Source organism: Neoarius graeffei, chromosome 14, assembly GCF_027579695.1.
Source record: "Neoarius graeffei isolate fNeoGra1 chromosome 14, fNeoGra1.pri, whole genome shotgun sequence".
NCBI lineage: Eukaryota > Metazoa > Chordata > Actinopteri > Siluriformes > Ariidae > Neoarius > Neoarius graeffei.
The window spans coordinates 38,098,396-38,123,847 of record NC_083582.1 but is presented as its reverse complement, the minus strand read 5'-3'; the positions used below and the strand labels follow the sequence as shown (position 1 = coordinate 38,123,847).

Below are 25,452 nucleotides of genomic sequence, written 5' to 3'. Positions count from 1 at the left end.
TCTCAAAGGCTAATGAAAGGAATTTCACCAAACTTTCACCATTTGTGGACTTGGGGACAAAGATAAACTGATTAGATTTTGAGATCAAAAGGTCTAAGGTCAAGGTCGCTGTGAGGTCACATGTCTGTCCGAAAACCTTGTGAACACAATGTCTCCAAGGCTGATACAAGTAATTTCACCAGGTCACAATTACTGTGAGGTCAAATGTCCATCCCCAAATCACAACTTAATAAGGCGTGTAGTCTACCGGGCGGAGGCATCCCCATCAACGCCGTTGGCGTCGAGTTCTATCTAGTTGAGTAGAGTTTTTATTTCATCCTCGATTGGTTCAGCAACACGCGCCGCCATTTTGTTTTTCTCTACTCACGGTATATGAGCTGATAGCCTCAGTGTTCTCCACTACCTGAAGTTATAGCTCGGCGGTAGTATTGAGCGGCCGTCGCCGGGGGGTTCGCGAGGGAGGTGTCCCCCCTCGCACCAGAAAATTTTGAAATAAGAAACCCCTCAGATGCCATTTCCTGGCATCTAAGTTGCATGTTATTTATTTCGCAAGTAGCTGCTTTTGTGCAAAATCTTCTGACACTGGGAGCTGACTTTACATTTCAGTAACGGAGTGACAAAATAAATGTGTATAGAATAGAATATCTTTGTTTTTAGTTGAATTCTACACAAAATTACCTTTCATTTGATGTGCAGTATGTGTCTTTTCTTTCCACCGTACTCCTCTCGGAGGTCTGAAGCAATCGGAGCCACTTAACTGACGCACTCCTCTGTTGCCGCACTAAACATGCATAGTGACAATTGAGCGAGCAAGCGTTAAGGGCCTCTGTCGAACCTATTGTAAAGTAAAGCGCATCAATGAGCTGTGATCAGAGAATTACTTTGGTGTTTGTATTTGGTGTTTGTATTGGCGTGGTTTTTTTACTTTTCTTTGAAGTAAACTTTTTTTTTTTTGACTGGGCGGCCAAAAATTAAGGCTCGGCGGCGCATTTATGAGTCAGCGGTAATAGCTCTTCTAGCCGTTATGACTCGGCGGGCCGCCGAGTCATTAACGATAGTGGAGAACACTGAGCCTAGTAGTAGAGTAGCCAATCAGAGCACGCGATTGCTATATATATGTAAAATTTTGCCTCTGAAATCTGCTACTTTTCTAAAGAAAAAGCTTCACTAGCCTCCTGAAGATTTTTGTGCCATTTCACATTAATCTGTGTGACTGCATTTCATCAATATGACAGTCTGCAATATTTTTAACTCCACCCATATGTCCTAAATTGGCTTAGGCATAAATGGTAACTAAACTCAGCACGGGTACTTGGGTATGGCACAGCTTGTGTGGTGGTGGAGTCAAAAAAGTCAAGCATTATGGGTAATATGTCAAGCGAAAACCAGAGTAACGGATACTGAACTGAAATCTGTCAAAGTACAGATTCTAGAGGTCGTGCTACTTTTCCTGGTAAGTGAAACAGCATGAAATCTCGTAAATGAGGATTATTTCTCTAAATACGGTATTAAAAAAGTCAGGAATTTTCCACTGAGAAAGCTTTTTAGTCTGAGAATTAGATTTAATCTGTGTCGGGAACGCTATCTGTAGATATCTAGTGAATTCAGTGAAGCGTACAGAGGAGCTGTGTTTTTGGATTCAACCACGTTTGACCACTCACTCGGCTGAATGTTTAAAGATGTTATCCTGTCGCCATTGCCAGCCGTTTTGGTTTTCTCACCCAAAAAGACTTCTTTTAAGCAGGTCGTTCACCGTGACGCCCTTGCACCATTTCATACACCACTGTGCCTGTTAGTGGATTTCGCCCAGACGCCGTAATTACTGCTTTCAGAAACATGTCTAAAATAAACAGATCCACATCTAAGGCATGGAGCACATTCTGATCGCCCTCGTTTCCTTTTGTACGGAAAACGGGTCAAGGTCAGGGCCGAGTTTAAAGACCTTTTTCACACATCTTATTCACGGATTCTTGGTGATGATATTTCGGCTGGCCAAATATGGGACGTCCTCAGTGTGGTGCACTTCATTTTGTATGTACACAGTATATGAGAGGATGAGTAAAAGCCCACACCAAGCCATCTGTCTCCATGAAAGACGGAGGAAATATGGCAAGAATGTGGCGTAAATCTAAAACCCAGCTTATGGATAGAAAACCTCATTAAACTTTGTGTTCTGGTTGTAAATGAATGTGGAAAAGCAGTAGTCACAGGATGTTGAGGTTTTTGTGTGCAGCTTGGTTTCTCCAAAAGGCAATACTTTTTGGAAAGCTAGATTACTGGATGAAGTAAAAGTGTTCTATATTACACACATCAGGAGGATCCCCTGGTATGGAAATCTGGAAATTTGTTTGTTTGTTTGTTTGTTTGTTTGTTTGTAGTTCCATTGTCATTATCTATTCAAACTATTCAACCAGAATCGCAATGTGGCTTTTGTGCTGGAAGATCCGCAATAGACATGGTATTTTTGCTGAGACAGTTACAGTAGAAATGCAAAGAACTGAAACAATCATTGTTTTTTGCATTTATCGATCTGACCAAAGTGTTCAACCTGGTCAACAGAGACGGCCTCTTCAAGATTCTGCCTAAAATTGGATGTCCACCAAAGCTCTTTCGAATCATCAAATCCTTTCATGAAAACAGCAAAGGAACAGTTGTTTTTGACGGGTCAACTTCTGAAGCATTTGACGTTCGAAGCGGAGCGAAACAAGACTGCGAGAACATAAAAACATGCTTTTAGGACATCCAAGGAAGGGATCAGTATCCGGTTATTTAGCACAGAAGTCTTTTAGCACAAGTTCTAAAGTCTCAGCACAACTCTGGATTACGGTCACAATAATAAAAAAAAAATACTCATCTTGATCTAGGAAGGGGTTTATTATGATTGCTTCAAAATTTACAGTCCAAGATTTTTTTGTTTACGGAATCGTTTCCCAAAAAAAAAAAAGAAATTAATGTCTTCCAACTTCTTAAATCATGTGCATTTCTAGTGGCACCTGCAGTTTAATTGATTATCAAGTTTGTTTGTTTGTTTGTTTGTTTGTTTCAAGCTTAATTATTTCACTTTCTTGCATTTAGAAGTCACAGCAATTATCTAAAATGTAAATAGCTTAATAAAATAATTGAAATAGCTGTACATAGCTGTCTTTTGACCTTTTTTCTTTTGTAAAAATTAAAATGAACAAAAAGCTTTCTTTAAACTCTTATCATCTTGTAAATTTTGCTTGACTTTTCATTCTTTATCAAATTATTGAAGTGCTAAGCTTAAATTATATCATATTTATTATTTACAATTTGCTAAAGACAAAACAAGCCTGGAAGTTGGCTGTAGCGGTGTACTGTGTCCGGGGACGTGCTGTGTTAAATAATTTGGAGGGAGGATTGGTGACTAACATACGGGCTACATCAAACATGATGGTTTCAAGATGGCGGAGTGGGGAAATACAGTCGGTCGTTTTTGATCGGAATCTCTGCAACTTTCATTAAAAAAAAAAAATCCATCAAACGTCTTTAAACATGATCGGTAAGTATTCGTAATAAAGATTAAGTGTTCTTGGATGTTGTGTTAAAGAACTTAGAGTTGTGTTAAGAGACTTTAGAACTTGTGCTAAAAGACCTTTTGTGCTAAATAACCATAAACCAAGGGCTCTATCTCCATACAAGATCAGATGGGAAACTATTCAACCTATCAAGACTATGTGCAGCTTCCAAAGTCCGTACTACATGCTTATGTGACTTCTTTTTGCAGCTCTCACTGCCCAAACTGAGGACGAACTTCAACTACTCATGAACCGTTTCAGCAAATCTTGCACTGGTTTTGGTCTCACCGTCAGTCTCAAGAAAACGCAAGGGTCAGAACATCGAGAACCTGCCCGCCATAATGATCTTCGATCAAACATTAGAAGTAGTCAATGAGTTTGTTGACCTGGGTTTGACCATCTCCGATTCCCTCTCTCTCGACTCCGAGTTGAACAAACGCATCGGTAAGGCCTCTACCACAATGTCAAGACTAACGCAAAGAGTTTGGAACAACAGTAAGCTAATTGTACGCACAAAGATCAAGGTCTACAATGCATGTGTCATCAGCACTCTGCTAAACAGTAGCGAGACATGGACCCTTAGAGCCCATCAGGAGAAAAGGCTAAATACGTTCCACGTGCGAAATCTCCGACAAATCCTCAACGTTAAGTGGCAGGATAAAATCCAAAATGCGCAGTCACCACATCAGTGTTTAGCATCTTGAAGCAAAGACGTATGCGTTGGTATGAGTCACGTGGTTCAAATGGCAGATGGTAGGATCCCCAAGGATCTTCTGTACAGCAAGCTTGCTCAGGGGAAAAAGACTGATTGGTAGGCCATACCTGCGCTACAAGGACGTCTTCAAATGTGATCTCAAAGAAACGCATATTGACGTGAACACCTAGGAAGAGCTTACAAGGGATAGGGGCTCCTGGAAACAAAAAGTGAAGCGCGATTGCTGGGTTTCACGTGACGTGACATCCGCCTCATTAGTTATTCGAAACTTTAGCTGGTGGTCTACGAAAGCTCAGTTGATAAAGCGTTTGTACGAAGAAGGTGCGTTGCTCGCATGAAAAATGCCTTATGCTTGCGTTGTTTAGGTTGTTCGAATTGATCAAACCATGAAACTGATAAAAGTTTCTTCAGGGTTCCTCGTGAACTAATAAAAAAGGGTGAACTAACACAGGATTTCACAAAAAAGTCGTAGAGAAAGGTGGCTTTTGAACCTCTCACTGAAATCGAAGGGAGCTGAGTCGAAGCATGCTCAAGTTTGGAGTGATCGCTTGGTGAAAGGTTTGTATTTCCCTCTCAGCTATGGCGTTAGTGTTTTCCAAGTACTTTTCTTGCTGTGTGTCATTATTTTACGGTACGCTTTTTAGTCATGAAGCGCTAAAGTCCCCAGCTGTTTCTTTGTTTACTCTTCACAAAGTCCCATATGCATGAAGGTCGCGACAAAATTCTTCCCCAGCCGTACAGTTACAATGCGCCGTGATCACTTCTCCGTCTTGTTTAACTAAGCTCCAGGTCTTTAAAGGGGTTTCTGATGATCTTTGTGAATGATTTACCTGAGAGATAAGAGTCAACACAAGTGAGAATCAAGCCAACTGTTGTTTGTTTACACTTCAACTTGCAGCGCTTCGTTGTAAAGACGAGAACGAAAAGCTTAAAAAAACACACATGCTTACACTGGCAAAAACAATCCAGGATTCATTCGGCAGCGACTTGATAGCGAGGTCCTTTACCCAGCCACGTACAAAAAAGTCATAAGCCTCCATACTCTTCCACGCTTTCATGTGTTTTGCGGTGTAGAAGGACGTCTGCGACACCAGATAGTTCGAGATGTCGGGGAACTCGACTGAAGGGTAGTTTTCGAGATCGTATGACAAATCCTTCTTTCCCAGACTGTACGGGTCGATTCCATTGCACACAGCAATCTTCTGAATAGATCTAAAGCCGGCAGTGGGTTCTAGATTACGAGCATACTCACGCTGATAAGTTATCGCTAGTTGTTTGCACAACGGCAGCCGTTTAGACCACCAGCTATTTCACTTCCGGTAAAATGGCTAAGAAAAGTCATGTGACTGACATGAAACCCAGCAATTCTTAGAATGTAGTTCAGTTAACATATGCATGCTGATCAGTTTTTCACTCGAACAGTCAATAACTTTTATATCACAAATATAAAAATTGGTTATATCAAGCACCTTTGTGTTTAAGTTAAGGGTGCATATTGTTGTTCTGCTTAAATGCAGAACATCTGATCTATGAGGAGACCTCTCGTATCTTATGCAGGACGGACCAAAGCAAATCATCAGCCTGTTAAATAGATACAAGGAGGCCAAAGAGAGAAGCGTTGTGCCCTGCGTGCCTTGGCCGTTCAACCATTCGTATCACTGTCACATGTGGAGAAATGTGGGTCATGTGTGTGATGCGGTGTGTGTATGTGTGTGTGTGTGTGTGTGGTGTGTGTAGCTGCCCCGTAGAGCCCTGAAGCTGGTATGACAGGGTGAATCAGAGTTCATACCGAGGTTCAACAGCACAGAGAATACCTCAGGCCTCTTGCTGGCTGGGAATCGAGAACTCATCATTTCACGATCCAGTAGTTCAGTTCGTACCAGGCAAAACATTGGAACATATTAATACCAGTCAGTTTAATACCTCTGACAAAGAATTCATATCTATTGCTCTTCCTGTGTGGAATAAACACCTAGTTAAAGGTTCATCATGCGGTAACTGGATATGTTTTAAAAGAAGAGCTATGAAAGAAGCAGTAATATATATCTATCACAGGGAAGGTGGTGGTTCTTCCATGCAAGCTCCTTAAACTGGTTCCTGGAAGTATGAATTTACAAATACAGTGACTCCCGACAAATAATATTAAACAGTTGCAAGTCATAACATTTAGAATGGAGTCAGTGAGTACTGAGAGTTATTACATCGCATTCTTGCATTCTTATCGTTGCAGTATTTGCCAGTTCAGAGCCTGTGCCAGGGTTCCAGGGGGACACACTACAGCTGGCATTCATTGACCTTCGACAGGTAAGCAACAGCCCTCAGCAGCCCAGCGTCAGAAACTGATCCGAGGTGAAGAAGCTACAGTGGGCCAGTAATGGAAAGCGCAGTTATTTTCATCTGAACAGTAATCATTAAGCTGCTATCAGATTTAGTTACCTGAGTCATGTTTAATATGCGTTTGAACTTGTAATATGTGTGTGTAGTGATCACTGCTGGTGGTAGACACACAATTGGTTATAGTGGGCTGCTTAAAGTTGACAGTTTGAACAGTATTGGACTGTTAGCTTCCGCTTTTGTTTTAAAGAAACTAGTATGAACCTTTATACCTCCAGTGCAAGACGAGCTAGAGAGGTATTGAAACTTAATTTTGTACTCTATGTGTGTGTGTGTGTGTGTGTGTGTGTGTGTGTGTGTGTGTGTGTGTGTGTGTGTGTGTGTGTTTTTAAATAAATTGCAAGCCTTATGGTTCTGAAGGGCGGCACGGTGGTGTAGTGATTAGCGCTGTCACCTCACAGCAAGAAGGTCCGGGTTCAAGCCCCGTGGCCGGCGAGGGCCTTTCTGTGCGGAGTTTGCATGTTCTCCCCGTGTCCGTGTGGGTTTCCTCCGGGTGCTCCGGTTTCCCCCACAGTCCAAAGACATGCAGGTTAGGTTAACTGGTGACTCTAAATTGACCATAGATGTGAATGTGAGTGTGAATGGTTGTCTGTGTCTATGTGTCAGCCCTGTGATGACCTGGCGACTTGTCCAGGGTGTACCCCGCCTTTCACCCATAGTCAACTGGGATAGGCTCCAGCTTGCCTGCGACCCTGTAGAACAGGATAAAGCGGCGAGAGATAATGAGATGAGATGAGACAAACTTTGTTATAGATTTCGATTTTATGACTTCTACATTATCGAGTCAGTACAAAAACATTTTAGAGTTCCAGTCGTTCGTTTTCCAGCACAAAATTAAATATTACAGAAAAAACAAGATCAATTGTGAGCTACTGCTCACTTACGTATACCCCCCCCCCCTTCGCTTATATCAGAATGCAAGCAATCGAAGGAATAGGACACTTATTATGAACGTTGACTTCAACAAATAATTAACCCTGAAACCAGTAAATAAAGAGCAGTGTCTCTCCCCAGGGATTTCAAATAGCATCCTGGTAAACGGTCATTTTGAAATAGCATTTTGCTTCTTGAAATAGCATCAAAATCCACCCTATACATTTCATAAATACATTCATTCGGTAAACAGGAAGCCAATGTGCGACAGACCTGAAAACGGTATACATGGTATAGAACCCCAAGCTGAAGCTCGCTACCAAGTGGCTATGATTTGTGGTTACTGAAAATAAGTGTGTTTTGGATGGACAGACAGAGGTAAACCAGTATATCTCCTCTCCTTTGGAGCAGGGGTATAAAGAGTTTGTATCTGAGCAGCATATTCCATAAGAGAGCACTTTTCAGATTAAAGGAACAGTCCACCGTACTTCCATAATGAAATATGCTCTTATCTGAATTGAGACGAGCTGCGCCGTACCTCTCCGAGCTTTGCGCGACCTCCCAGTCAGTCAGACGCGCTGTCACTCCTGTTAGCAATGTAGCTAGGCTCAGTATGGCCAATGGTATTTTTTGGGTCTGTAGTTAGATGCGACCAAACTCTTCCGCGTTTTTCCTGTTTACATAGGTTTATATGACCAGTGATATGAAACAAGTTCAGTTACACAAATAGAAACGTAGCGATTTTCTACGCTATGGAAAGTCCGCACTATAATGACAGGCGTACTAACACCTTCTGCGCGCTTCGACAGTGCATTAATACGGAGCTCAGTATCAATGGGCTGTCGAAGCGCGCAGAAGGTGTTAGTACGCCTGTCATTATAGTGCGGACTTTCCATAGCATAGAAAATCGCTACGTTTCTATTTGTGTAACTGAACTTGTTTCATGTCACTGGTCATATAAACCTATGTAAACAGGAAAAACGTGGAAGAGTTTGGTCGCATCTAACTACAGACCCAAAAAATACCGTTGGCCATGCTGAGCCTAGCTACATTGCTAACAGGAGTGACAGCGCGTCTGACTGCGTCTGACTGACTGGGAGGTCGCGCAAAGCTCGGAGAGGTACGGAGCAGCTCATCTCAATTCAGATAAGAGCATATTTCATTATGGAAGTACGGTGGACTGTTCCTTTAAAAAAGAAAACATAATGAAGGCTGCTGGGTTTTGGTGTAAAATGAAGAAGCAAGTATGACAGTCAAAGGTGTCCAGAAGAACTGTGGCTGGTTCTGTAAGATGCTCAATAAAACCTACAGCTCATTTCCGCATAAAACTGCACTCCTTGTACCTGAGACTACGTTTTGTTTTTTGTTTTTGTTTTTTAAGCAAAGAGTCGTCTCACACCAAATATTGGCTTTGTTTCATTTATTATGGCTTACTGCTTACTCTTTATAGTATTTATTTATTTTTTAATGTTCAAACGTTTCATTATTTTTAAGCCATTTTTGATCGCCAGCATTTCTTTCCATGTTCCTAAGACTTTTGCACAGTACTGTATATACAGTCCCCTCTTAAAGTATTGGAATGGCAAGGCCAATTCTTTTTTCTTTGCTATACACTGAAGACGTTTGGGTTTGAGATCAAAAGATGAATATGACATGATAGATCAGAATTTCACCTTTCGTGTCCTGATATTTACATCTAGGTATGTTAAACAACTTTGAGCATGGCACCTCTCGTGGCAGAACACACTATTTTTAGGTGAGCGAAACAATAGGAACAGCGCAAAATTAAAGGAAATAACAGTTGTTATTCTATCCGCATTCAAAAACAAAGATACTTATGTTAATATAAGTCTTGCAGAGTATGGACCCTTTTCACGTGACGTCACGACAAACGCGGCCGCCATTTTGGACATGTACTACCAGTAGTTTACCACAGCCAGCATTGAGGAACGGCAGCAAAGAAAGTGTTTATTTTCAGCAAGACTTCCATCATGCCACTATGTTGTTGTGCACCTGGATGTAGTAACCATCAACAAACAAGGCAAGGGTTATCATTTTATCGGATCCCGGTAGATGCTGACCGACGGAGAAGATGGATAGCGGCATACCAGCGCTTGTGTAGTGACCACTTTGTTGGAGGTAAGACGAATAAAATTAGCCAGAAAAGGCATTACATTGCTGTTAACATTCCATTCTAGTTTACTGTAATTATGATCTGGCAGCTATTTACACCGGATCCAGTGTAAATAGCCGCCGGAGCCAACGTCCGAGGTTCCGGAGCGCGCTTGCTCGCGGCCCGGCCGGAGCCGACGGCCGCGGAGCCAGCGCGCTCACTCGCGGCCCGGCCGGACGTTGGCTCCGGCAGCTATTTACACTGGATCCGGTGTAAATAGCTGCCAGATCATAATTACAGTAAACTAGTAAATACAGTTTTCTGCATCTCGCTCCTTTTTCTTTTATGTTTGTCGCCTTCCTCGCATTCAAACCGATTTGAGCCGAAGTCCACTACATGTCCAAAATGGCGGTCGCGTTTACGAAGGTCACGTGACTGAAAAGGGTCCATTGTAGGAACTCCTTTCTTGTCTTTGGCGTGTAATCTAATATGGTAAAGCTGTATTTCTGAATGGGCAGATTCGTGTCATAATGGAAACTAGCAAGATAAGGTGAGCAGCGTTTTCAGACAGCTTTCATCCTAGCTTCATTCTCCATCTCCTGGTCACGTCCAGTTTCATACCTGCATGTGCACTTGCCCTTTTTTTGTCAGATGTTTATTTTCTCGGAGATGAAGAATTACAAATAATTTGAAGAGACCAAGGCAAGAAACTGGTGGAATGCGTGATCTGGAAAAAGGGAATTCTTCGAGCTTATCAAAGAGCTAGTGATGAGTGATAAAGGCATTCCATAGACTGGCTGAAATGTCAGAAGGATTTTCGTGCTTCAAGTGCCATCTGATTTTGGTTCAAGTAGAGGGAGCAGTCAGAAGGCGCGCTCTAGACAGGGTCAGGCGCCTCACGCTCAGATAAGGAGAAAAGGAGAGCGCCAGTGGTCAGACTTTACCGCCTCACCTGCCCTTCCCTCTAAGGTTAACCTCTCGTTCAGTACACACCACTCACAGAAGCATCTCGCTATCCGCAGGACCTGTGAGAACCCAGAGCTGTGGGTGATACTTGGGATCAGTTTTGACAAGGGCCACAGGCAGCATCTAAGATGGATCCACTGGAATTGGGCTGTTTGAGAACATACTGACCCCGAGCGCAGAGGTCACAATGTCACTGCCAATCATCTGATCCCTAATGGACACTCCTTGTTTACTCTGGGCTGTTTTAAACAATTTTAAGCCTTTGTTATCTGTAACCTGAGATGCTGAAGTTAAAACCTTTAGCTGACAAAAGTCATGAGATCTTCAAAAACATTGTTGGTTTTACGGAAACGCAATTTCCGTTTTGTTTTCATGATATTTAAATATGCCTTATGAGCAGATCTGAATTGCCTACAGCATCCTCTTTGCCATACGACTAATACTATGAGGGAAAATTTCACAAATTTATCTTGGTTGTTTGTTTCAATGTTTATTTCTGCAATAGCGTGTTCAGGAAAATTTGTAGCATATTGTCAACATTTCCCAAAAACATTAGTGTTCCAGAGGAATGGTTTTATGAAATATTACATATTAAGTATTTTTCAAGACGTTTGGAACAAACTGACAGATGATTTCCTTCTAAAACCACAAAACAATTTTTAAGGCAGATGATGCTCACACCAAAGATTGACTAGATTTATATTTTGTCATTATTTGGAAACTTATCAGTGTGGGAAATAGGGAATTTTAAGCAGACTGTCACAGAACAGACAAGTCTGAAATGTCCGTCTGTCCAAATCTGTCCAGAACAATGTGGCTGAGGGTCTAGCCTTAGGGCCCTGGAAGCTGAAGGGCTTTAGATGCCTGGAGATGGTGTCTCAGCTATTTCCAGGCGCATTTTTGTGATCTTCAAAAGCCAAATTAGACGAGACATTAGTTGCTAATTACACTACAAATTGAATCTAATTTACAAGAAAATGTCAGAAGATTCAAGAAAAACATGCTTAAAGTGCATATTCTGGACCAATTTCGTTTTTTATATGAAAGTATGTCCCTTTACACACTCATCCAGAAGGGTAATTTTGCACAAGCCATCTGTCTACAGCAGAAAAAAATAAAATAAAACGTGTCTGGAAAAATCCCAAGGGAGTCTGGAGCCAGATTCGTGACGTCACCTGCGGAAGCACCAGCAGGCTGCGCAAGCTTTGCACGGTTTCAGTGCACAGCCTGTGTAGACCAAGCGCTCCCATTTCTCTCTCATTGTCCGGTCTTTTGGAAAACAATGAGTACTAATCCCATTAAGATTGGTGTTGCTACACCCTCCTACGATACATCTGTTAACCATTTTAATAATTACACGATAACGTTGAAGAAATTTGCAGAAAACCACCAGGTCGTTTTCTCATAAACAAACCAGCGCTGACGTAGGATTCAGAGGGAGGCGTCCCGCACGCGATGTCACGAAAATCAATGTTTGCCGGGAAATCTAAATGGCAAGTTTTTTCAGAGGCGGACCAATTCACCTCAAATGGCTTGATTTCAATTGAATTTTTCTGGTATTGCGCAAGGTAAAAAAAATTGCACAAAATATGACAGATATTTGACCAAAGTTTAATATAAAATAGGAGAATTACATTGATCTTGCTCCTGAATTTACCCGTGATATGCACTTTAAAGTTATACCCAGGCTTGTAGTGCTCAAGTCTGACTTGTGCCCTAATTTTAAGGACCCGTGACTTGACTTGGACTCGGACTCGTGCATTAACTGCTTTCAGATTCGTAAATTGGAAACGAGGACTCTGTTTTTTTTCTTTATTTTTTGTAACATGGCATAATAACTTGGCATAAGATATTTATATCTACATTAATTCATCTCATTATCTCTCGCCGCTTTATCCTGTTCTACAGGGTCGCAGGCAAGCTGGAGCCTATCCCAGCTGACTACGGGCGAAAGGCGGGGTACACCCTGGACAAGTTGCCAGGTCATCACAGGGCTGACACATAGACACAGACAACCATTCACACTCACATTCACACCTACAGTCAATTTATGGCCCTTTTCCACTACCCTTTTTCAGCTCACTTCAGCTCACTTCAGCCCGACACGGCTCGCGTTTCGACTACCAAAAAACAGCACGACTCAGCTCGCTTCAGCCCTGCTTAGCCCCTAAAACTCGCACCGTTTTGGAGTGGGGCTGAAGCGAGCCAAACCGTGCCGAGTGAGGCTGGGGGCGTGAGCAGACACTCTCCTGTGCACTGATTGGTGAGGAGGAGTGTCCTCACATGCCCACACACGCCCCGCGAGCACGCTGGGATCTGTAAACACCGCAAACCCGGAAGAAGGAGAATTACGAGAATCATGAAGCCTTATGCTCCTCGCCTCATCTATACACTCTTGCCAGTATCTGTTGGCATTGTCGGTGACAACAAGCCACAGAACCAAGACCAGCAACACTAACGACTCCATGTCCTCCATGTTTATTGTTTACTATTCGGGTTGTGAGACTACCGCTTAAAAGATCACTGATGTCACTGTTTGCGCTGCTTAACGACATCACGTGACGTCCACCCACTTTCGCTAACTCCACCCAATGTGTCCACCCACTTCCAGCCAGCACAGTTCAGCGCGGTTGTAGTCGAAATGCAACTCCAACAGCCCCGCTCAGCCCGACTCAGCACGGCATGGCTCAGCCCGACTCAGCCGCGTTTGTAGTGGAAAAGCGGCATTAGAGTCACCAGTTAACCTAACCTGCATGTCTTTGGACTGTGGGGGGAAACCGGAGCACCCGGAGGAAACCCACGCGGACACGGGGAGAACATGCAAACTCCACACAGAAAGGCCCTCGCCGGCCACGGGGCTCGAACCCGGACCTTCTTGCTGTGAGGCGACAGCGCTAACCACTACACCACGGTGCCGCCCCTATCTACATTAATTTTTGTACTAATTTCGTGCAAGAATGTCACACCTGCGCGTCTTAGCGCGTGCATCAAATAGACTCTTGGGCACACTCCAGACAGCACATGCACCAAGTGGACTCTCGCACGCACACGCCGTAAATGACTCGCACCTGCACAGGATTAAGGCCCAATCAGCGCACCAATATAAAAACTGTGAAAACGCCTTTACTTTGCGAAGTATTGAGTTGCGTTGCTGACACATTACCGAGCCTTATTTCCTTGTTAGGTTTCCTGATCCCCGATTTCCTGTTTCTCATCTTTGATTCTGCCGAGTCTATGATAGCCTGTTTGTGCCTCGCTCGACCTATTGCCTGTTTCACTGTTTTACGATTTTGTCTGCCGTTCTGGATTGTTTACCATCTTCACTCGTATTAATAAACACACCTTCTGCACTTACAGTGGTGCTTGAAAGTTCGTGAACCCTTTAGAATTTTCTATATTTCTGCATAAATATGACCTAAAGCATCATCAGATTTTCACACAAGTCCTAAAAGTAGATAAAGAGAACCCAGTTAAACAAATGAGACAAAAATATTATACTTGATCATTTATTTATTGAGGAAAATGATCCAACATTACATATCTGTGAGTGGCAAAAGTATGTGAACCTCTAGGATTAGCAGTTAATTTGAAGGTGAAATTAGAGTCAGGTGTTTTCAGTCAATGGGATGACAATCAGGTGTGAGTGGGCACCCTGTTTTATTTAAAGAACAGGGATCTATCAAAGTCTGATCTTCACAACACATGTTTGTGGAAGTGTATCATGGCACGAACAAAGGAGATTTCTGAGGACCTCAGAAAAAGCGTTGTTGAGGCTCATCAGGCTGGAAAAGGTTACAAAACCATCTCTAAAGAGTTTGGACTCCACCAATCCACAGTCAGACAGATTGTGTACAAATGGACGGTGACCGAGTTATGAATTTTTAAAGTCAGGTCGGTGGGGGCCCCCGTTTCAGAGGCAGTGTTACGACATTATGTATTCACTCAGTGTAACATTTGGAAGAAAATTAGAAGTAGATTAGACCCATATCTTTACAGTTTTTCACGGGCCATCCAATTTGATGCTTTTGAAATACAGATGGACACATTCGAATTGTTTTTTTTTTTTTTTTTTTTTTTTTATCGGCTATCCAGTCCGATGCTTTTGAAATACAGACAGACAAATCCGAAAATTACCGGTCAATGTCCGCCAGCCTGTCCTTATTTCCCACACTGCGTTATTTCATTATTCTCAAAGCATCTCCACATCTCAGGTGTACTGCATATGAACTCTGGTTATAATCTTGCATGTGAAGAACCTGATTAATTTCTCATCCATGCAAATTAAAAGCCCGGGCTTTTAATTTGATGATTTATACAGTTTATTGATTCATCTGTGATCTTGGTGAATCTTTATTTCTAGCTTTAATTAAATGCACCAAGGGAGGCACATTATCAAATGATGTTACCAATACAAGATGTGGCCAACGTGGAACGTGTTAATCACAATTTAACAAAAACATTATCTTCGTATACAAGATGGTACTGATCAAGCAGGTGGCTGTTCCTTTTTAATGAGAAGAAATACTAATAATGAAAGCCAGGAGATGCTGAAAGTGAGTCAGGCCATGAAAGATGTCGGTCACACCTACAGCTTCTGAAAGGTTGCGTGTTACTTGGGCACATGTCTTCATTTTAGTGATTGTGGCCAGTAGATGAAACAAAGTGAAGAAGAAGAAGCCTGTCACATGTACTGAAACACAGTGAAATTCCTCCTCTGTATTTAAAATGCATATCACGGGTAAATTCAGGAGCAAGATCAATGTAATTCTCCTATTTTATATTAAACTTTGGTCAAATATCTGTCACATTTTGCATTTTGTGCAATTTTTTTTACCTTGCGCAATACCAGAAAAATTCAGTTGAAATCAAGCCATTTGAGGTGAATTGGTCCGCCTCTGAAAAAACTTGGCATTTGGATTTCCCGGCAAACACTGATTTTCGTGATGTCATCCGCGGGACACCTCCCTCTGAATCCTACGTCAGCACTGGTTTGTTTATGAGAAAACGACCCAGTGGTTTTCTGCAAATTTCTTCAATGTTATCACATAATTATTAAAATGGTTAACAGATGTATTGTAAGAGGGTGTATCAACACCAATCTTGATGGGATTAGTACTCATCGTTTCCCAAAAGACCGGACAATGAGAGAGAAATGGGAGCGCTTCGTGCAAGGCACCTGGAAAAATTGGCTACATGCTACAGACTACAGCATTATTTGCGGTGCTCACTTCACAAGGCCTGATTACTTTGAGAACTATTTGCAGTGGGAAATGGGCTTTGCGAGGCAACTTGATCTGAAAAAAGATGCAGTTCCATCTGTCAGAATGCCCAAAGCAACACCGTCTCCATCTGTGTCAGCGTCACCAAAAGAGCCAGCCATGTTCGTCTCCCCTGACAGAAGGCGAAGTGCCGAGTGCTGAGGCCCTCGAAGCCGAGGACCAAGCAGAGCCGAGAAAAAGACCAAGAAAATCGGCAATTCACAAGTTGACTGTTGCCAGGGTAAGAAATAAGAGAGACTATACTCTAAATTAGGTGTTCCTGTGTTTGTGTGGTACACGGATAATGTTATTTATTGACACACACAAAAGTAAACAACACAAAAGCGCTGGGCAATAATACACTTACTTCAGGTGACAAATCCATATTTCAATGCAAAATCGCTAGCTGCTAAACTTGGTTTACAGAGGCTGTGCACTGAAACTGTGCAAAGCTCTCTCAGCCTGCTGGCGCTTCCGCAGGTGACGTCACAAATCTGGCTCCAGACTCCCTTGGGATTTTTCCAGACGTGTTTTGTTATTTAATTTTTTTCTACTGTAGACAGATGGCCTTGTGCAAAATTACCCTTCTGGATGAGTGTGTAAAGGGACATACTTTCATACAAAAAAAAACGAAATTGGTCCAGGATATGCACTTTAACCCATCTGAAGCAGTGAACACACTCATGCACACACATGAGAGCAGTGGGCAGTTGGGGGTTAGGTGCCTTGCTCAAGGGCACTTCAGACATAAAGGACGGGAAAGTGCTTTTCATTCACTCAACTCCCCTCACATTTTTTTCTTGCCAGTCCTGGGGAATCGAACCGGTGACCCTTTGGGCCCAAGGCTGCTTCTCTAACCTTCAGGTTAACCATGGCTGCCCCTATTCAATTTAGAGAATTAACATCAACGCAGATGTCAAAGTTGTGGTGAGAGCTGGTGATCTGAGAGCTTTTATAGAAAGAAATTTTACAGAAGTTTTAAAAGTAAAAAAAAACCACCATCCCCAAGGTTTCCTTACCTGTCCCAATGCATATAAAATAAATAACTAAATGTCCACCACATCACACTAAATCCCTTGTCATAGATAGATAGATAGATAGATAGATAGATAGATAGATAGATAGATAGATAGATAGATAGATAGATAGATTAACTGATTGATGGATTGATGGATTGATAGATTTACTTTATTGATTCCTAGCTGGGTAATTGTTTTGTTACAGCAGCAAGTTATCAGACGTGCGAAAAGAAAAAGTCACACTGTACAACATAAAATAGAATTAAAAAAGAAAAAGGTCCCAAGAACAAGCCGACTATACAATATACAGATAAAAATGTAACAATAAAAAATATATTTATACTGTATATCTATAAATGTGCTTTGTATATGTGAATGTGCATTAATAGTGCTGAAAACAAGAGTTATGATAAATGAAGATAAAAACTGTGCAAAGGTGGCACTATTGAACAGAAGATACATAAATAAAAACAAATAAGCTAATGGTGCAAAGTGACTGACAAACAGTTTATGTTGTCGTCATTTTGCTAAAGGTGTGCAAACTTTTGCATTAAGCTAGTACCAGTTCTTTCACTCGAAACAACAATAGTGCAATAGACCCTTCCCACTGACGTCACCGGAAACCGGAAGTAAACAAACCCTGCGCCATATTGGAAGACCAACAAACTCGTGATTAGGGGGAAATAACGTCAGCGCCCGGAATTTAAACCCACGAGGCACTTGATTCATCATAAACCTACAATGGTAAACTTTTGTGCTGTGTTAGGGTGTTCCAACAAAGCTGATGGGAAAGGTGAAAAGAAGTCTTTCTACAGAATACCAGCTGTGATTGAGACACAAGGGGAGCAAACTAAGGAGCTTTCTGCCAGGAGACAGAGAATAAGTGCATTACTGAGTGTCTGTGAGCAAAGGAGAGCCTGAACGTTGCAACCTCCCTATTGGCTGTTTATTGGCTGTTTGTAAAAATGTATCAATTGTTGCCCTTCATCGCGGACTCGAGAGACGAGACCTGACGAGTTAGTTCGTTGGTAGCAGAACAAAATGTCTGGACACAAATCGGGTTTTCAGAAAAGGAAAGAAAATAAACGCAGGGTCGAAAATACAAAAAAGGAGGCAGAAAAAGCAAAACGAGTTAAGGTAGGACAAATGGTTACTTTTCTGAGGCAGCCCGCCATGGCTGCCTGCAGGCTTATTTATTATAGCCCATTTAGTTAAAATAGTTGATCTAAAATGTTTATAGTTATGTGATGGTTGTCCTCAGTGTTCGAACTATGCCGATATTTTCGGGGGGTCCCTTTTTTTCCCTGGGGGGTGCTTGCGCTTGTCTCGGAGCGCGGATCTCCAAACACGAGAAGCCTATCTTACGCACATATCACGCGGACTCCACACCTCCACACACGCATCGCGTCTGAAGTCATAACTCATCAGGGGAAATCGTGTCCGCATTGGCATGTTCAAAAAACAACCTCGCGTCAACAATGATACCACACGCAAGAAAAAAAAAAAACAGTCAGGCTACTCAACAACCAACCTGGCAGCAGCAGTCGTTGTCATATCGGTTTATTTTATCTTTGATGTAAACACAACACTTCAGATATGCAAATGCTTCCCGTTACACACGATTGCTCTGTCAATAAACATCATTTTGCCAATATTTTAGAGACCCCCCCAACATTTCCCAAATCATGTTTTCAAGGGATCTCATGTCTGTTTCAGGGGATCTCGGATCCCCCGAGTACCCCCGTAGTTCGAACACTGGTTGTCCTGATTTAGACTGGTGTGTTTTTTTGTTTTTGTTTTTTTTTTTGGGGGGGGGGGTTTGCGCGATGTTGCACCCGGGTCCAGATTAGGGCAGAACCGGCCCTGGCTACATTTCAGGTGTAGTTTGTTTTATGTATGTATGTACTTGCATAGATGTGTACTTGGTCTTCCAATATGGCGACTACCGAAATCTCGCGGCGCGGTGACGTCATGCGGGAAGGGTCTATAGGACGGAGCTACACTCCATTATTTGGACTTCTTTCTCATCGCATCATTATTATAACAAGCTTCATGTCAGTATTAAACCTAAATGTCTTGAAATCGACACACCTTGGCATTTCCCAGCACTCTCCTACAGTCCCACACCAGCGTCCCCCTTTGCAGCTCAGCAGGAACTGCAAACGACACGACATGATGCTCTGGCAAACAGGCCTCCCCAGTACAGAGCACATAGCAGGTGTGAAATGGAATTAGCTCTAAACTCGACCCTCTGTAATGAACGAGCCAGCAATTACCCCACTATTGCTTCATAGCCATTAGCATACTGAAGCTGTAGTGAGATACTGCTCTTCTTCTCCGTGTCTGAGAGCTGTTTTCCCAATTGGAGGTGTGAAGTGGTTGGAAGGCGTGTACCAGTGTGACTAGCAGAGCCGGGATTAATCCCTGTGCAGGTTATCCAGAGGTCACCAAGGGATTGCTCTTCCTTTCGCATTTTGATTGCCAGATCCAGGCTTCTCCACAAGTAACCCCTGCCGGCAGCTCAAATACCCCACCCTCCTCCACTCTCAATATACAGTGCTTCACCTGTTCAATGAATTAAGCTCAGCAGCAATGCTGGGTTATTGTCTTTGTGTAAATGAACTTCTATGATCACCGCACTGTATTGTAATGATCTGTTTTTATTTGTATTGCAGCTGCTGGACTTGTTCATGGTGTGGGACTGGTCCACTTACCTAGCAGACTACGGCCAGCCTACGTCAAAGTATCTTCGGGTCAACCCATCCACTGCACTTGCACTTTTGGAGAAGTTAGTATTCCTCTCCTGCGGCCTTTATTTCATTACGTATGCTTTGCCCTAAGATATTCCTGTGTCGATGTGAAGTTAAGATTACTGCTGGTGGTGTTTCCATCAGCACCTAATCTGTAATTTTCTTTCTTTTTGGATGCTAACATGCAACAGAGTCAACCGAGGGTAGGTAGTAACAGTTTCACACAGTTCCTTCTTGCATATGTATTGTATTGCATACGCTGTTGCAGCTATTCTCCGTATAAAATCCATTCATCTACAGTGCTCATGGTTATTGACTTGATTTAACTGCTCAGAAGGTGTTGATTAATTTTCTATAACAGTATGGCTCGGAGTGTAGTTCCAGCTACAAGGAAAATAACAGGATTACGTACAGTACTGTGCAAAAGTCTTAGGCACACTATGGTTTGGGGTTTTTTTTTTTCTTCATACAAACTTTATCGATTTCTGTTTTATGACTTCTACATTATCGAGTCGGTACGAAAACATTTTAGAGTTCCAAACGTTCGGGGGGGGGGGGATTCCGGCACAAAATTAAATGTTACAGAAAATAATGTTTGTATCTGAGCAGCATATTACATAAGAGGGCACTTTTCAGATTAAAAAAAGAAAACATAATGAAGGCTGCTGGGTTTTGGTGCGAAATGAAGACACGAGTGTGACAGTCAAATACCCCTTTTCCACCAAATCAGTTCCAGGGCTGGTTCAGGGCTGGTGCTGGTTCACAACTCGTTCAACTTGCGAGCCAGCTGAGAACCAGTTTGCTTTTCCATAGCTCGCGGTGCTAAGGGAAGCCACGTCATTACGTCGCTGTATACGTCAGTTACGTCGCTACGTTTGCATAAACCTTGGCGCGAATATCGAAGCAAAAACAACGCGGAAGAAGCAGCAGCGGCAACAACAATAATAATAATGGATGACTTTGCGTTTGTACAGCTGCGGCTTCTCGTCGCTTAAAAATGGCGATCTTTCGCGGTCTTGTTATTGTTGTTAGTCTTAACAACTCCGCCCTCCCGCTATCATAAGCGGTTCTTTCCTCTGGCCCAGCAGAGAGTTGGTGTTAGCCTGGAACCGGTTTTTCTGGCCCCAGAGCCAGTTCTTTGTCAGTGGAAACAGAAAACCCGGTTCCAAACTAAGCACTGGCCCCGAACCAGCCCTGGAACTGCTTTGGTGGAAAAGGGGCAAAAGTGTCCAGAAGAACTGTGGCTGGTTCTGTAAGATGCTCAGTAAAACCTACAGCTCGTTTCCTTATAAAACTGCACTCATTGTACCTGAGACGACTATTTTTTTTTAAAGCAAAGGGTCGTCTCACACCAAATATTGACTTTGTTTCGTTTATTATGGCTTACTGCTTACAATATTTTTTATCATCCATCTGTTTCAATCTGGACAAGTTTTCTCAGAAACTACATAAGCTACAATTATGGTCAGAAGTTTACATACAGTGACATGAATATCATCTTGGATATGAATGACATGGCAATATTTGGGCTTTCAGTCATTTCTTTGAACTGTTCTTTTTCTGTGGTAGAATGATTGTACAGCATACAACTTTAATTTAAAAAAAAAAACTAGAATTTGGTGCACAAGTTTTAATTTTCTTTGGGTTTTCTGAAATCAACACAGGGTCAAAATTATACATGCAGCACACCTAATATTTGGGTAAAATGTCTCTTCACAAGATTCACCTTGACCAAACGTTGTTTACCACGAACAAGCTTCTTGCAGAATTCTGGTTGGATATTTCACGACTCTTCATGGTAGAATTGGTAGAGTTCAATTAAATTTGTTTTTTTTTTCCTTGGCATGGACTCAACTTATAAGTACAGTCCATATATTTTCAATAGGGTTGAAGTCAGGACTTGTTTTAAGCTTAATGTTAGCCTGCTTTATCCTCCACAACCAGCTCTGATACGTGTTTGGGTTTCTTGTCCTGTTGTAACTCCCAAGCCGTGTTCAGGTTTCTGACGGTTTATGCTGAAGAATTCTGAGGTAGTCCTCCTTCTTCATTATTCCATCCACTTTGTGCAATGAACCAGTTCCACTGGCAGCAAGACAGCCCCAGAGCATGATGATCCTACCACCACCACCAGCTGGTACAGTGTCCCTCTGTACATGGTGGTCATTGTAGCCAAACAACTCAATCTTTGTCTCATCTGACCATACAGCTTTCCTCCAGAAGGCTTTTTCTTTGTCCGTATGGTCAGCTTCAATCTTAACTAAAGATTGAGGAGCAGGGGGTTATTTCTTCGATAGCAGCTTCTTAGTCCATGATGATCTGAACTGTAGGCAGTGATCCATCAGCTTCCAGTTCATGGCAGGGCTGTGCCATGGTGGTTCCCAGGTTGTTCCTGACAATTTCCTTTCACCTGAGGGCGATGGTTTGGGTTTTCTTTAAGCAAAGTGGCTCGTCAAAGTGACTACACCTCACAATAACTTGCATACAATTGTTTGAACTGATCTTGGAATTTGCAGTTGTTTATACGTAAATTGCTCCAAGAGACATTCTGGAGTTGTGTATATTTGCGATCCTCTTTCTCAGATCTGCACTGAGCTCATTGGACTTTCCCATTTAACTGTGTGTTGGTCAATCCAATGAATGCTGTAAACAAACCTTTTTTATGAAGGCACAGAGAAGCTACCAGTAGAGCCCTGCACTCCCGCGGGAGTCCCGCGGGACCCGATGCAAAGCAGTGCGGCGCGGGACAAATTTTGAAAGCTCATTGCGGGCGGGAGGGGGAGTGCACAATGTGGGAGTGGGCAGGAGAGGTGATAAGCTGCAGTCCTGCTAACTAAAAACGTGTTTAAAATAAAATTTATAAATTATTAATTTATGTCTATCATATATAATTTGTGCTGGATATTTTATTTGCCATTAATAAAAACATTTTAAGATGCTTAAATTTGCGGATGTGGTCTAATCTCACGTACGTTTCCGATTCCTTTCCGCTCTTCCGTGTTTGAGATCTCCGATCATGGCAGAAGAGCAGAGCTCCTCTAGTGAAGCTCACAATGGGTATCTCTGTAAAGCCTCAGCTGCGCATGCCGCCTGGCAACGTGCACCCTCGCTACGTGCGCTAGGTGAAGGATCGGTCAGTGGAGAGCTCAGCTAAGCTCAGCATGTTTAATTCCCCAAGCCAATGACAAGAACTTTCGTGAGAAATAACACGAACATCTGCATCATGCGGGATTTGCGGGCGGGAGCGGGACAAAATATGGCAGGCGGGAGCGGGACTGAAAATCATAATTCTTTGCGGGAGCAGGACTGCACAATGCGGGAGCAGGCGGGAGCGGGACTGAAAATTCTGTCCCGCGCAGACCTCTAGCTACCAGCTGTAGTCAATCATGCTCACTAACAGGAAGTTAAGAGACCTTGGCCTTGGCAAGATAAGAGACATTTTGGAAGTTTCAGCACCTCTGAATTAATAATCTAAGTGAGCGTATGTAAATGTTTGACCCTGTATGTATAATTTTGACCTTGTGTTGATTTCAGAAAACCCAAAGAAAATTAAAACTTGTGCACCAAATTCTAGTGTTTTTTTAATTAAAGATGTATGCTGTGCAATCATTCTGCCACAGAAAAAGAACAGTTCAAAGAAATTACTGAAAGCCCAAATATTGCCATGACATTCATATCTAAGATGACATTCATGTCACTGTATGTAAACTTCTGACCACAACTGTACATCACTGAAACTTTGCATGCTCATATTACTATTCATGATCTAAGTTGAGTTCAAGAATCATTTACAATTAATAATTATTTTCAGAGTTACGGCCCTTGATTAATGTTATTGGACTTTGTACAAGAGATCTCCATCTGGACAAGTTTTCTCCGAAACTACATAAGCTAAACTCAGTGAAACTCTGCGTGCTCATACTACTGGAAAAAAAGCTGGGTGGTGTTTTATGAAGGTGTCATTGCACTTATGACACCATAAGTCAATATTAAAGCAATGGGCTTGTAAGGGCATACATGTTAAGAGGTCTTCATAAAATGCTCATGGTGGGGGATAGTGATGACCATGTCGTCTTGTTTTATAACGTTGAAACATTTCATTTCATTATATTTTAAGCCATTTTTATCTACATCATTTCTCTACATGTACCTAGGACTTTTGCACAGTACTGTATATTAATACACTAGTCCTAATATGTTACCATTTCTATAGTAACCACTTACACAAGGATGTGGAGAGTGGATGCTCCAGATAAACTGATCTTTTTTTTTTTTTTAAAGGTTTTCTAGAAGGAGGCAAACCTGTAGCTTTAAGTTTAGGTTGTCTGACAGAAAGTCTTCAGAGTAGAGGACCTTGCTGCACTTTGCTGTGTTTTTAAGTCCCTTTCACATACAAATCCCGTTATTGCATGAACAGATGATAAATCTTCATTCCCATTCAGTCTTCCGTAACGGAAAAGTAACAGATATTTATTTTCCCGCCTGACTGAATTTAACGGAGTGCTATGGCGCGCGAACCTCTGCAAGATTGAATATGATGTATAATTCATGATTCGGCAAGTCCATTGTTGTGAAAAGCCCAAGTTGAGACATTAGCTGGTTAGCAGCATGGCACAAGTCGAGCTGCATCACGTCTCCGTCGAGAGAGTTCTCTTCCTGTTTCGGAACATTTTGTTTTATTCAAGCAAGACTGTAGCTACTTATAACATTTTTGCTTATATCAGCCTGTGTTTACATTGAGGCAGTATGAATAATTCTGTCGCAATGTCACTACATCCTCATTTACATCACCAACAGTGTCCCAACCATCACAACACGTAACTCTGATGGTTCTGATCCCCACTGGAGCCATAACGAAAAATTTCCGCAAAATGTTACCAAGTTGCCAGGGGATAGATTAACGTTACAACTTTTGCCGTTTTGCTCCCCTTCCCACAGGACATCATTACAACATAATAAGGGAAAATATATGATTTTCAGTGTGCGTGTGAATGGCATATTATAAATGTAAAAGACAAATAAACAGGCTGCTGAGGGAATGACTGTTTATAGCTGCTATAACGTAAGTGGTAACATAAGGAAATAACTTGTTGCGCAGATATTCCACAACATTTAATATAACTATAAATGGATAACACATACAAAGAGTCTTTTTTTTTAATAATTAATGAATAAATAACATTGGCAAATTGCAGTGGTGTAGACGAATAGAATACAGTGGTGCTTGAAAGTTTGTGAACCCTTTCGGATTTTCCATGTTTCCACATAAATATGACCTACCCTGTAGAACAGGATAAAGCGGATAGAGATGATATGAGACGAGACATCAGATTTTCACACAAGTCCTAAAAGTAGATAAAGAGAACCCAGTTAAACAAATGAGACAAAATATTATACTGGTCATTTATTTATTGCGGAAAATGATCCAATGTTATAAATCAGTGAGTGGCAAAAGTATGTGAACCTTTGCTTTCAGTATCTGGTGTGACCCCCTTGTGCAGCAATAACTGCAACTAAACATTTCCGGTAACTGTTGATCAGTCCTGCACACCGGCTTGGAGGAATTTTAACCCATTCACCCATACAGAACAGCTTCAACTCTGGGAAAATCTGCTGCTAATTTAGGTCGTATTTATGCACAAATATAGAAAATTCGAAAGGGTTCACAAACTTTCAAGCACCATTCAATACAGAGACATGCTGTTTATAGAAAAATAATCACATCCCAACCACTGTCATTACTTCCTGACATCTAAGTAAGGCTAAAAATAGCATGGAGACAGCAGAGCAGTAAACTTGGTATGTTTCCATAAACACTGAAACTAACCAAA

At 42.0% G+C, this 25,452-nt stretch overlaps 1 protein-coding gene across 4 annotated transcripts in view; it reads left to right on the top strand.

The window, feature by feature from the left end:
* Positions 1 to 25,452, top strand: part of exoc6 (exocyst complex component 6) — a 121,721-nt gene that overhangs the window by 93,982 nt on the left and 2,287 nt on the right. For all 4 annotated transcript variants that reach the window (XM_060939601.1, XM_060939599.1, XM_060939602.1 and 1 more), the window contains 2 exons: positions 6,482 to 6,555; positions 19,550 to 19,662. In XM_060939601.1, coding sequence (XP_060795584.1) covers positions 6,482 to 6,555; positions 19,550 to 19,662 — 187 coding nt within the window. The remainder of the gene's footprint in view (positions 1 to 6,481; positions 6,556 to 19,549; positions 19,663 to 25,452) is intronic.